The sequence below is a fragment of the Amblyomma americanum genome, chromosome 1 (genome assembly GCF_052857255.1).
Source record: "Amblyomma americanum isolate KBUSLIRL-KWMA chromosome 1, ASM5285725v1, whole genome shotgun sequence".
NCBI classification, from domain to species: Eukaryota; Metazoa; Arthropoda; class Arachnida; order Ixodida; family Ixodidae; genus Amblyomma; species Amblyomma americanum.
This window is the reverse complement of record NC_135497.1, coordinates 283,026,730-283,041,551: the sequence shown is the minus strand read 5'-3', so window position 1 is coordinate 283,041,551 and position 14,822 is coordinate 283,026,730. Positions and strand designations below refer to the sequence as shown.

General features: G+C 41.3%; 1 protein-coding gene across 1 annotated transcript; it reads right to left on the bottom strand.

Annotated features, from left to right (window-relative positions):
• Positions 1–11,763: 11,763 nt before the first annotated feature.
• Positions 11,764–14,822, bottom strand: LOC144097570 (uncharacterized). Its single transcript, XM_077630246.1, has 3 exons — positions 14,709–14,822; positions 13,845–14,103; positions 11,764–12,385 (listed from the first exon to the last, which is right to left on the bottom strand). The coding sequence occupies exons 1-3, from the start codon at positions 14,766–14,768 to the stop codon at positions 12,369–12,371; spliced, it is 336 nt and encodes a 111-aa protein (XP_077486372.1). The 5' UTR covers positions 14,769–14,822; the 3' UTR covers positions 11,764–12,368.

Genomic DNA, 14,822 nt, shown 5'->3' with positions numbered 1-14,822 from the left:
ACCAAATTAAATGAAAACTAAAACGACACAAACACGCAAAAAAAGCCGTGGCAACAGGAAAAAAAACAGCCACCGACGCACACGCCGCAAGCCAAACGTTGGCGCAACTAAAACCCCTTGATAATTTGAAGTAGTGACACACTCCTCCGCGCCGCGCTTTCCTCCTCGATTCTCCTCGCGCGGCCGCTGCAAGCTCTTCGCACGACACGCATTTTCTCCTTCGCGCCCGCCGGCCGGCCGCAGCAGTGAGTGAAGCGCGTGTTTGTGGGCCAGGTCTGCTCTCCAGGAGTGCGCAAAATATTTGAAAAATTGCGAGAAAAGCATTGAGAATGCCCAAAGTACTTTCATGAAGAGATTGGTTTCTTCTTAGAACTCTTTGAATGGGGAATACCGATGTAAACAAAGCTTTCAGGCGAGTTCGGTACTGCAGACGCTTTTTAAGTCACATGACAAGGTGTTTGACTTTGTGCACCTGATCTAGTACTGCGTCTGACTTTGTGTTTTTTTTAGGGTGTGAACTCTGTCACCGCGGTAAAACTTCGGAAAACGACCCAGGGAAGTGCTTTGAACTTCAAGATCAGAGAAGGTCGAAGCGGGACTTAGTCTATTACGCTACTGTCAAGCTATCTGTCTAAGAATAGTATATATCACGTGATAAACCGTGAGTTTGGATCATTGGTTACTTATACACTTATTTTCACCAGTTACTGGGCCAAATTAATTGATATTTAGTAAATTGCAGTTAAAACCCAAATTCGTGCTGCAGCATCGTCATATACCGTTGGAAAGCTTAGGCCAATGTAATGACGCGGTGCTAGTTAGCGATCCGCATTAATTTGCGTTAATAATTAATTTTGTATGAAACCAAACTTTGAGGTAGACGATTAAGTCCTATACCGTTGAAAACCTTAGGATGAATGCAAATGCTCTGAATTAGTTAGCGATCTCTATTTATTAGCATTAATGAGCTAAGTGCAATCAAAACCACCATTTGCATTGCAGCATCGAGTCATATACTTTCGAGAGCTTAGGTACAGTGCAAATGAGCTGTGCTAGTTAACGACACGAATTAATCAGTGCTAATTATTTAACTGCAGGTAAATCCAAACTTTGCTCCATAGATGGAAAACTATATGCAAGTGTAAACGCATTATGCTAGCCAAACTAAAAGAAAAACCTCACAACAACAGAGATAACACTCTAACTAGGCTTAACACGAACTGCTTCGAAATGTTTTTCTTTGCTTGGGCATACTATCGTTCAGTAGGTCTTATTTAGCATACACCTGCTTAGAATACATTAGTCATGAGTGCATATTCCGTCCATAGGTTTGTCTCATCAGTGTGAAAGTGGCTTTCTGGTCTGTTCTAGTCTGCATTCTAGTCTGTTCACTGAATAAAACAGTTGCGCACTTTCAATGCGATCAAGGAGCGCGGACAACCAGTCATCGACCGCATTTCATGGAACAATATTAGGCACTGGTGTCAAGGAAGCTTAAGAATATACTCGGTATAACTATGAGAGAAGGCATTCTATATCTCTAGGAAAGATACACGCCTCTCGATAATGTAATTTTATACTTGACACCGAAATTTCGTTTCACTAAGTAGCAGAGGATATGAAGCTGGTATGTTGATTAGGCATCACAAAAAATGTATCATTAAAGAAAATGAGAGCATGGTCAGCAGGATGATTTATTATCGCGCACGCACAAGAACGTTGATTGACAAGATAAACGTAACATACGGGACAATCACATGATATTAAGCATCTACGCTAGCGCAGAAATGTACTATGCAGTATTGATGACAGTTGAGAAAAAACATGCTCAAGGAAATACAACAGTGGTGTATGATATAGCTCAAATCAACGTCACTTTGTACATGTATACAGCAGTTTCATGCAACCGAACGCTGACGGACAATGGGATCTTACGCTGAAAGCTACTGTGTTAAAAATTGCAGATTTGTTGTTATAAAGACGGCGCTGCAGGTTCAAGAACTAGCACGTTTTGAGCCCAGTCGCTACTTGCAGAGAAGATGCAGAGAAGATGTTCTAGTCTGCATTCTAGTCTGTTCACTGAATAAAACAGTTGCGCACTTTCAATGCGATCAAGGAGCGCGGACAACCAGTCATCGACCGCATTTCATGGAACAATATTAGGCACTGGTGTCAAGGAAGCTTAAGAATATACTCGGTATAACTATGAGAGAAGGCATTCTATATCTCTAGGAAAGATACACGCCTCTCGATAATGTAATTTTATACTTGACACCGAAATTTCGTTTCACTAAGTAGCAGAGGATATGAAGCTGGTATGTTGATTAGGCATCACAAAAAATGTATCATTAAAGAAAATGAGAGCATGGTCAGCAGGATGATTTATTATCGCGCACGCACAAGAACGTTGATTGACAAGATAAACGTAACATACGGGACAATCACATGATATTAAGCATCTACGCTAGCGCAGAAATGTACTATGCAGTATTGATGACAGTTGAGAAAAAACATGCTCAAGGAAATACAACAGCGGTGTATGATATAGCTCAAATCAACGTCACTTTGTACATGTATACAGCAGTTTCATGCAACCGAACGCTGACGGACAATGGGATCTTACGCTGAAAGCTACTGTGTTAAAAATTGCAGATTTGTTGTTATAAAGACGGCGCTGCAGGTTCAACAACTAGCACGTTTTGAGCCCAGTCGCTATTTGCAGAGAAGATGCAATGCGCGGATGCTTTGGAGATTCGTTCCGTTCTGGCCTCGCATGCAAAATAACCTAAAAACGGGGCAGCAAACAACCCTCGAAGGATGCCTTCCAACCAACGGCGTCAACAATTTTTTATGACGTCGTGGTTAATCCCGTAACGTGGATATATATATGGTGTCATGAATACCGCATAACCATCTGACAGGCCGCTTGCTGCAGCTGTACGCGCAACAGCACGGTATAGCGCTTCCACGTTGCAACAAAAGCACAGAGCGTAATATTCGCACGCCGAGCCTAGGAGAAAAATGGCGCGACGGAAAAAGAAAAACAAGCAAAACGCCGGAGCCCAGCGTTTCCAAGGGCAACGGCAGGGAGACCAATCGTCGGGCAGGAAATCGGGCGAAGAGCCGACCCTCAGGGAAGCGGCGAGAAGGAGGAGAGGAGGTCGCGCGGCGGCGGCAAAGTCCAATGGTTGGCAGAACTTTTTTTTTATTTGAAATGCCTTCAGGGCCATACGGCATTATAGAGAGAAGTGGTTATACAATGTAGTAAAACATAGAAATATGAGCACAATATCACAGAAGGTTGCTAGTTATACAGTGTTACCTAAGGCATCTTGAAATAAACGGTGGTCATCGATTAGTGCCAGTGGCGCGGGAAGGTGATTCCACTCGTCGGATGTCCGGGGTAAAAAGGAATGAAAGTTGGTTTTCGTTCTGCAGAATGGTATTCCAACCTTGTGGGCGTGATCCATGCGTGATGACACGTACTGTGGGGGTGAATAAGTTCTTCGCGTAGATAAGAATGGTGAAAAAGTTTATGAAAAAAGGCGAAGACGAAGTGCTGGACGACGGGACGCAAGGGATGGCAGACCGAGACTAGATTTCATGCTGGTTATGCTTGCAGTTCTGTTGTATTTAGAGAGAATGAATCGAGCAGCTGTATTTTGGACCATCTCAAGTGAGTGCGTTAAGTTCTGGTGATAAGGATCCCATAGCGATGCAGTGTATTCGAGTTTAGGTTAAACTAGTGTTTGAGTTTAGGTTAAACTAGTGTTTTGTACAGTAAAAGCTTCAGCGGTGATGGTGCTTTAGCAAAGTTACGACGAAGGTATCCAAGTGTTTTGTTGGCGTTGTTAACGACTTGTGTGACATGAACAGTCCAGGTAAGGTCATTAGTTATGTGAACACCGAGGTATTTATAAGAGTGTACGGAGTCTAGAGACAAACCGTTAAGGTGATAAGAGGGCAAGTTATTAGTCACTCGAGACACACGCATGAATTTGCACTTGTGAACATTAAGGTTCATTAGCCAAGATTTACACCAGGTTGAGATAGAGTTGAGGTCGGATTGTAGCATTAGTATGTCGCTATCGCATGTTAATTCCCTGAATATTACGCAGTCATCGGCGAATAGGTGAATGTGAGATGAAATGCAGGAGGGTAGGTCGTTAATGTAAATAAGGAAAAGAAGCGGACCGAGCACAGAACCTTGCGGAACACCGGAGTGAACCACACTCGGATCTAAGGTGAGATCATTAACAGAAACAAACTGTTGACGGTTTGTAAGAAAAGCTTCAAGCCAGGTTAGAATCTTTGGGTCCAGGTTAAGTTGCTGCAATTTGTATAGTAGTAAGTTATGACACACTTTATCAAACGCTTTCGCGAAATCTGTGAACACGCAGTCAGTTAGTGAGTTACGATCAAGGATAACATGCAACTTATTAGTAAAGGATACAAGTTGGGTTTCGCATGAATATGATTTTCGGAATCCGTGTTGAAATCGCGAGAAGAAAGAGTTCGATTCTAGAAAGTTAGCCAGGTGAGAAAACAAGATGTGTTCGAGAAGTTTACAAGGAATGCTGGTGAGAGAAATTGGCCGGTAGTTTAGTGGAGAATGGTTGTTACCTGATTTGTGGAGTGGAATCACCTTCCCCACCTTCCATGCGGCAGGTAGCGAACCCTGGTCAAGTGACTGCTGAAAAAGTTTTGTTAGTATGAAGGAACACTTGTCGCAGTCGTATGAAGTGCTGCGTTTCTTAATACCTTTGGTCAACAAAACTACGTTTAAAAATAGCAGAACCATTTCATTGCAGTGCACATAAGGTAATGGCACACTGGAAGGTATGTTGTCGTTTTATTTGAATTGCTTTCAATATACTGAATGTCATTCCCCATTTTCAGCCTGAAGCGATAACAGTATAACGTGATTCGCGAATAATAGCTCTAAGGAAAATATGACTGCCTTTGTAAACCATTTTTATGCAGGTTAATGGATGCATATGTAATTAATCATTAGCCTCCACTCCTTAACACATTGGACTGAACCGCTAGATGCTGTAATGGGATGTTGCTTCTTTGATTACATTTACAAAAGCATCTCTCTAATTCAACCTTTCTTCAAATGCGTCCGCAGTGAAGGACTGTACAGCTATCCCACTGGTATCATCACGCTGCTATTGCACCTCCTTTCATCCATCATTGAGCCAACACTACCTCAACCTGAGGTTAATGGCATCATCGACCTGCTGGTGCTGCCTATCAGCCATTTCTACCGGATATCAAGCATGTCACCTGTAAAAGAATAGGTATGTATGGGTATCACAGACAGTTGTTTTTTTCTTGTCTTTGCTTGTAGCCTGATGAAAGTCTTTTGGTCCGGGATATCTCTCTGTCTTTCATTTGTTTCTTTTTACCTTTTGAAAGAGCATTAAGAAGAAAGGAAAACGGTATTGCGGCCACCATGAGAGGATTTCGCTAATCAAACGCATTGTGTTGTAGTGTGTAATGCTTTGTTTACAGTTTTTGTGCTCATTCTTCTGCTTGGGAATCTTGACCATTGTATAGAACAAATAAAATAAAATATATGTGCTTCATGACCTTTCTACAGTAGCCTAAAAGCAGCAATTCAATTTCATCGTAGCTTTACTTCACCAGTACCTACCTGTTTCAAGGCACGGCAAGTTTGAAGCGAAGTAGTAGTGTGATAACTGGAAGACATAGCAAAAGGGGCAATACATTACTGAATATTAGCGTTCAAGTGGAACACTGTGCCTTAGAAGCACAGGTGTGGCTAGCATGAATAATTCGTACGATACGAGATTATCCTTGCATTACGTGAAACCCTGTGAAGCTTATGTTGAAGCTGTACAGAAGAAAGGCATTTGTTCAATATGTCATGAGTGTTGCTAAGGTTATTGTTCTTTCACACTCCATTTGTCACAACTGACTGCACTGTACAGTTCAAATGCATTTGTAATCTTGAATATTTGTTCATTCTTGTCTTTATTCATACCAACATTCAATTACTGGTTGTACTAGACTAGCTGAACTTACATCAACAACTATTTCCATGACCTTAACCATGCCCCTTGTTTTACTTGAACCGACGCATTTGTCGTTGTCCCCCTCCTGAGCCATCAAGTTTTGCTATAAGCTGTGCAAATTATTTCATTCATTTCAAGAGGCATTGCTGCAATTAGTGGCATGTAATTGCCTAATTACCTGGGTGCTCATTTTTATCTTATTTGGAACACATTTTTTTGTTTACTTGTTTCCCTTGTATTGAGCATGCCCAGCACTGGAGTGATGTGCTGCGGGACAAGTAAAGAAATGTCAGTCCAGCTGCTCCCTTAGGGGCACTTTGCTGAGGCTTTTCGCACTCGTAGGTCTGTGTGGCGTTACTTACAAGCATTGTGCTTCACACAGTGTGTGCCTTTATGTTTTGTTTTAAAGGGCCACTCTGGCACTCCGACAACCTTGCTTATCTGCGTACTATTTGTTCTATTTTGTTCATCCATTTTACCCCCCACACCTGCTATAGCACCAAATGGTGATGCATTATCTACAGACAGGTAAATAAACTGAACAGCATGTAAAGTTGAGTTACTTTCTCCTAGCTACTCAAAGAGACACAAAGGTATGCAAGTTATATTGCAGTGTTTTTCAGGTACCGCTTTTGAGAGCAAAAGCGGCCTGAAGTTTGGTATATACCAGCCAAGAAACATGAAATAATTTTCACATTTGATGGTGTGCGTTATCTTCAAATGACTGGAATGACTAAATATCTCTTTATAGTAGCCAAATTAGGCACAACATGCTAATGTCGGTTCCTGTGTATATCAGTCTTCAAATGGGGGGGTAGAGTTGAGCACAACAGCATGTTATGGCTTTTTCTTGTTCAAGGAAGCATTGCATTTATTTCTATTGTTGTGTCTGCTGCTTGTGCTCTTACTCAGCAACTTTATCAAACCCGCTCTGGGTGCTACGTTTGAGTGCACATTTAGCTGATTGTTGCCTTTCCAAGGTTTGATTATGAAAGAATTCAATATAACTGTATACCTCGAATCTGTTTCTTATGCAGTTCTTTTGCCGCTGCATTCCGCCATGGAGGAAGCTACCTATTGGCGCTGTTGATGCGCACATCTCATTGCTAGGACTCTACCTCTTCCTTCTGGTAATGCAGACCAGTAACGACAAGGGGGAGGGCTGATATTGCGGACAAGTGACAGGATGGCGCACCAAATAGCTGACTAACCAGGTCACTTCAGTATCCTTGTGCTAATGTATGGTTTTTAAAATCGCCTCAAAGCTTGATATCTACATCGTTGTGGACATCTAGCATAATATTTAGCAGGTCTTTTATTCGTTAATGTTTGCAGCCTTGAATGTAAGTCTTAAGACAGTGTAAGTACTGTTTCATTGTGCGAGATTTTTTAGCTATTTAGAGAGGTAAACAATCACATCCTTAGAAATATGAGTCTAAATGTGCATATTGTAGTGCTGTCAATTGTTGAAAAAGCATGTAGGTTTGATGCTTGTCAAAGGTAAAAACTCCACATCTAGTTACATGGAGCTAATCGCATGTCTGCAGGCCTAAGTTGCTGCACTTCAAGCTCGCTACAGGGTGCTTCACATCTTTCATTTTTTCACGAGTTTATTTGGCTGCCTCGACTGTTCTGAATTGACTGGCACGTCAGGAAGCTAGAAGGAAAACAACCTTGATTTCTTACTGTTTAAGCAACAGTGCTTCGCAGTGTATATATGTGTGTGCATGCACAGAGTTTTTCCAAAGGTTTGTTATGTGGCTAATGGAACCTTCATGCTCCAGAAGAAATTATTCCACCTCTCTGTTGTACAGGAAAGTGAGCAGTAATAGTATACACACAACGTGTTTCAGAGAGAACGAAGCAATTTTTAAAAATATGCTTTTTGGGTTCAAATATGGCTTTTGCAGCTTAGTATTACCAGTGTTGGCAGACGGTGGAAAACTAGTGAATTGTATTTAATAAGCTGGTTAACAAATTTCTGATAATGAACTTTTAACTATCCCAGGTAAGTAACTGGTTGCAATTAGAATTTGTAGCCTGTCGTTAGTAGTAGCCATATCAGTGTTTAGAATTTACAAAACGCGATTACCCTCACCACTGTGGCTCATCAAATTTTGACTGCATCATGCAAAAATACATGCGGTTTTGAAAGCATGCAGGCAAAGCAACTGCTCCATTGCATTATACAGACAAAAAAGCCAAAATATGTCGAGCCACAGCACAAAGGTAATTGCGTTTTCAAAATTCTAAAAACTGATATGGCTATTACTAATGATTGGCTGCAAATTTCTTTATTGCAGATAGACATCTAACTTTAACAGTTAAAAAGTTTGTTTTTGGGTGATTCTATGAGAGATCAAACTCTAAATATTTCATTATTTTAATTTTTTTGAGTATTTTATATTTTATGCACACATTTTTACATAGCCCCACAGTGAATTACGCTTTTTGAAAATGCTAATATTTCAGGAGAAAATGTGTAAAATAAAATAAAGGACGTGGCGAAGGCAGCGTTTTCAAGCACAGCTCAATTTTGCAAAGTTGCAATGACGTAAGCATCTAGATAAGAAAGCCATGATGTATTTTTCATGCTAAATGTACAGATGAGAAGAAATATGTTGGGCTTATTTCCGCCATTTTGAGGAAGTTGTCGCTTACTGGAAAAAAATTGAAAACATGTCTTAAGCGTGGCTCTTTTCAAGAATTTTTTCTCTGCAGATATAAAGCGCATCTTCAAATTTGCAAATTGGATAAACATCGTGGGGCTAAGAAAGCGTATCGACTTTCATTTTTATATAGTACCGCGAAGTGCATGAAGTATTGCCTTAACTGACATTTTTGACTCTAGTAGTGGTTTTACAAATCAAAGAAAAAAAACCATCTTCAATTTTTTGAAAACTCCTGAAAGAAGTCTCTAGGAGGAGGCGAAAAAGAATACGAAAGAACTTTTTGCATTATTTTGTTTCTAACAATGATATCCAAGCTCAAACTTGTAGCATTTTGAGCATCCGCAGGAGTGCCTAATTGAGGGTGGGGAAGCAGCAAACGCACCCCCCGCTGCTGTAAATTTCCCCAAATCCCAAGGCCGAAACATTTTCCATCTAGATAGAGCATACCTAATTACATTTTGTAGACAAACACTGATCTGTGACGTAACCAGGATTTGGTAGCAACGCTATCGTCGAGTGCAGGTAACAACTTGGAGTTAGGCGCTCCTGCTGCTGCTCAAAAAGCTACAAGTTTTAGCTTGGATGTCAGTGTTAGAAACAAATTAATGGAATATGTTCTTTAATATTATTTTTCGCCTCCTTCGAGAGATTGGTTTCAGCAGTTATAAGAAAAATTGGAGATGGTTTTGAAACCACTATTTTATTCAAAAATGCCGGAATTAGGGCAATTGATACTTCTTCCACTTCTCTGTATTATACAAAAATGAAAGTCAGTGCACTGTTTTGCACCTGATGCTTATATGCAAATTTGAAGATCTGCTTTATATTTGCAGAGGAAAAAAAATCTTGAAAATTGGCTCATTTGAGACTTGTCTTTTCAAAATTTTTTCTAGTAAGCGACAACTTCTTCACAATGGTAGAAATAAGCCTGACATACTCTTCCTTACCGTACTTTTAGCAAGCAAAATATATCCATCCTGGCTTTCATATTTTTTATTCCTACATCAAGCAAATTCGCGAAATTGAGCTCTGTAAAAACGCTGCCTCAGCCATGACGTCATTTATAGTTTTTTCTCCTGATATATTTGCATTTTTCGTGAAACTAAATTCACTCTTGGCCTGCTGAATAATGTGTGTACAGTGCATAACACAATCAAGAATATACAAAAATTCGAAGTTTGATCTCTCGTGGAATCACTCTTAAAAATTAGTTAACCAGCTAACTACTAAAGACGCTGCGCCAGTTTTCTGGTTCCCCCCAACACTGGTAATACTGTGTTGAAAAAGCCATATTTTTACCTCAAAAAACCTATTGTTTTGAGAATTGCTTAGTCTTCCCTGAAACATCTCGTATTTAAGAAAAATAACAGGATTTAATCCATGACATCTCAACTGGAGGACCTGCCTTTTTCAAGTGTATTACAGCATTCGTAGCACACAGCTTTTGTTTGAAATGCTGTATACACTCGAAAAAGGCTGATTCTACGAAAATGTCGTGATTTAAATCCTGTTATGCTTGCTGACATTTTCTTCCATTGATCAATCAGTTGCCAAGAAATCACCTTCGATATATATATATATATATATATATATATATATATATATATATATATATATATATATATATATGGCAAATGAAATGAGGGGCTCGTTTGACAAACATATTAAGGAAGCCAACAGTGTGCGATGTCAGTGCACGTTAAAGATCCCCAGGTGGTCGAAATTATTCCGGAGCCCTCCACTATGGCACCTCTTTCTTCCTTTCTTCTTTCACTCCCTGCTTTATCCCTTCCAGTACGGCGCGGTTCAGGTGTCCAACGATATATGAGACAGATACTGCGCCATTTCCTTTCCCCAAAAACCAATTATTATTATTATTATTATTTTTTTTTTTTTTTTTCTATCGCCTTGACTGCTGCATTACCTCCCCTGAGTGTCTTCCTTTGTAGTGAAATAAATTTACATTTTGTGCGTGTGAATGGTGTACCAGCACCAAGACCTTTGGGTTGTTCCTGGGCACCGAAAATAAAGATTGATTGATTGATTGATTGATTGATTATTATTATTAAGCCAACAGTCACCGAAACCAAGGTGCATAGGGGAATGTTTTATATATATTTTTTAATTTCTAATGCCAATCAATTGTTTCTTTTTTAAAGAAAATACTTATAAACGAGCAGAAACAACAACCATGCCGCCGGTGGGATCCGAAGCCACGACCTCCGAATATCGCGTCCGGTGCTCTTACCAACTGAGCTACGGCGACGGCTGTCCAATCTGCTGCTTTAGTGGGTATTTATGTTCTGGTGAACACTCTCAAGGTTCGCTTACACGCAAAACATAAATACCCACGAAAGCAGCAGATTGGACAGCCGTCGCCGTAGCTCAGTTGGTAAGCGCACCGGACGCGATATTCGGAGGTCGTGGGTTCGGATCCCACCGGCGGCATGGTTGTTTTTTCTGCTGGTTTATAAATAATTTTCTTTAAAAAAGAAACAATTGATTGGCATTAGAAATTAAAACTTATAAAACATTCCCCTATGCACCTTGGTTTCGGTGGCTGTTGGCTGCCTTTATATATATATATATATATATATATATATATATATATATATATATATATATATATATATATATATATATATATATATATATGGTGAGATTTCATATTCTTAAGATGAAGCCATTTATACCTCTAAGGCCTATAGACAATAACATTTATTAGTGGTGGATGCGGGCTTTGCATAAAGGATATAAGATCGCTAGACAGTTTCTGTGTATCAATCATTGTTAGCAAGAGGGAACTGAGGGGACTAGAACTGCTGTGTCAAAGGGAGTATTCAGTTCCCCTATTGTTCTCCGTAAAATATTTTGATGTATGATGCATATCTTGCAGTGCTTATGTATGTTAGTGCTTGTGTGCAAGAAATTAATGTAATAATTTGTGTTTTGCTTCTGTTATTTCTTAACAGTCTAGGATACGGAGTTCACAAAATGATTTTGAAGTGATAAAACAATGTTTATCAAAATGGCATACAGTGTAAGTAACACACACATTTCCAGACATTGATAAGTTGATGGGTGGCAATTATACTTTCTTCGTACTTGAGTCTTTTGAATAACGGTGGCCAATTGTCGGAAGACCGTTGATAGGGTGCTGGTAGACTTTGTCGGTAAGTGGTCGATAGAAAGTATGTAGAAACTCTCGATAAGGGGATGATAGGAAGTATAAAGACTTTCTATGTACTTGACTCATTTGGATAGCGGTGGCCAATCGTCGCAAGAAGGTTAATAGGGGATTAATACAAATTATAAACACATTTAAAAGACTTTCTATTCAAAGTCGATAGGCCGTTTTAACATTTGTCTAAAGACTTTCTAAAGAATGTTACTAAATTTTTTGTAAGGGCCTGTTGTGAGCCGGTCTCTCCCGTTGTGACAGAGGTTCCTGCCGACTCAGCGGCGGTCCTCTTTGAGGCAACAGCTGTACGAAGCTGGCGTCCGTCGGTGTCCATCGCAATTCTGGCATATGCCGTGCCGAGTGAATTATGGTTTGCGGTCTTGGCGGAGGTTGAGTGCCGTAGGGACGACACGAATAAAAGTTGTCTTCGGAAAGTACATTCATGACTCTGGCGTGTAGGTCCCTGCTGAGGCTTTAGTTGTCACCTGGCCCTGCGGTGCGGAAGAGCGAGGCATAGTCAAGATAGAGACATTGTGGGGTCAATGCAATGTATACATATCAAAAGCAAAAACAACCACAAAATTTTTTCAATGCGAAAAAGGTTGCGATAACAAGCCAAGTTTAGGGGCTCAAGATGCTTTATATTTTACTAGCGTAGTAAAAATTGCATACTAGTTTTCTACTAGACTTTCGAGATAGTGCGGCGACCCGCAGCGGGAGAACGCGAAAGCATTGACGCCTCCTCGGCACTCTAAATTTAATCATCTACAACAACAGTCGGACGATTACGCAGATTCAAGGACATGTTGCGAAACACGAACGATGCAGCTGTTTCTCGCAGCAAGTTTAGAGCAAGGTACAAATCCCGAGTCGACACATCCATATTAGCATTAAGGAACTTATTAGTTAAGAGATTATTTTCAGTTTATCGCTATCAATTAAACGTCCTCATTGGCTACGATTATTGCATGCAATTATATTACCAATTTTCTTCCTTTTTACTCTTGTTAATTAATCACATTTACTGTATTTACATCTTTTTTTACTCCAATCACACATTCGTTTTCAAATTTGGTGCCAGATCTGCTTTCCCGTCCGCCTACTATATCACCGTCCAGCCTAACGCAATTTGCTCCTAACACTTAACTAATTACTCTATATCACTCAAACGTTTTTGCTTAATTATCACTCATGGAACACATTTCAGTTCGTTTGTAACTTTAATTCAACTCCTTCGCCTATTTTCCCATCATTTTGCCATCCACTGTAGTTTTCCCGTCCACTCACTATATCTACGTCCGCGGTAATTCGACGGTTTTTCGACATTTGCGGCTCCAACTATTAATCCTATCGACATATTTTTTTTCTCATCATCCTCACATCGTGCTCTTTCGATTACAACCATTCATTTGATCCTACCTATTCTGAGACCGCCACAACGTATGCGGAAGCGTTTTGATGACATGACCTCGCCGATACAGCCAAAATATGCTTTAGCATTAATGACGTACAGAGCAACATACTGCGTATTCCCTCTCAATAGCTTGCGCCATGAGGTAAGCTTTGTTTTTGGACAGTAACAGTGTCAACATAAAGGGCTCCTTTGAATACATTTTCTTTCCTGACATCTACGTAAGACTGGACTGCCTCAATAACGATGTGACACTAAGGTGACTGGCATGCTCGGAAGCACGCACACACTGAGTTTCTCATCCTTTTCACTTCGCGCGCGCTGGCGTTCATCTCACATATGTACTCCTTAGTGTTCTTTTTATTGTATACCCATAGGTCATATATTGTAACAATTTTGGTGCGCCACATTATAGGGCACGACGATATGACACCTCATCACATGCTTTCCACAGCCTTCAAGCCGAATAATTAAAATTCGTGGCGTAGTTTTGCCACAGATACGTCCACACAGAAAGGGGGCATTGTACGGGTGCTTACATCGGCGTCCGTGTGATGGCTGCGTATCTTGCTGAGCACAGTCCTGCAACGATGGTACGTGCAGTACGTAGAAACTTCCCGCGTTGCGATGCGGCCATGCCACGAACTGCCACTGCGGTTGCAGCTGCGGCTGTGGCTGCGCGCCTGCCTGCAGCTGGTGCTGTTCTCTTGAACGACCGACACCCAACGGAAGCGCCGTCTGTTGAGACGTGGCCGTGCCGAGCCGCGGTGGGGCGCTGCTGGGCCTTGGCGCTGGTTCCTGCACGCAGTGAACAGACGATGGCACTCGGTGGGGAAGTTAAAAAAGGTGGCCGAAATGGATGCACGCATGGTTGACCCCCTTTCAAACGGGGGTCAACCATCCCGGAAAGATGTGAACAGACGCCGTGCGAAGTGCCTTGTCGATGGAAATCCAGGAGGTAACTCTGAAGCCTATTTTAATGAAGGACAGGTTCTCACTTGGATGAAACACGAGAGTTTTCCTGGCTGTTCAGCCGAGAACCACCATTATGAGTGAATATTATATACCAAATTCAGCCCTATGACCAAGGCTGCCTTAGGCACTCCGAGAATAAAAGCACGTTTTTCGAGCTTAAACCACCCTCTTGCAGCGCTTCAAGTGCGAAACCAGCAATTTATGACCACAACCGAATTATGATGGGCATGCTGAATGAGGAAACGTGCACACGTTTTTCAAGGAGAGCCAGGCATCACGTTCGACCATGTGGTACCGAATGATATGCAAATGAACGAACTGAAGCCACGAGGCGGCCGCGTGCGTCTGCTTCTGCAAACGAGTCGCGTGATTCTGGCTTGCGCACAGTGGAAGAGTGAAGCGGTTTTCAGGGTGCCGATAGTACGTACCTGCACCGGTAACGGACCTGGATATTTGACCGTCGTAGTGTCTTTGAGGCCAGTGCACATGCCCACCGGTGTCGGCTCTGTACGAGCTGGAGCCGAGCTCGAGACACCGGTGTC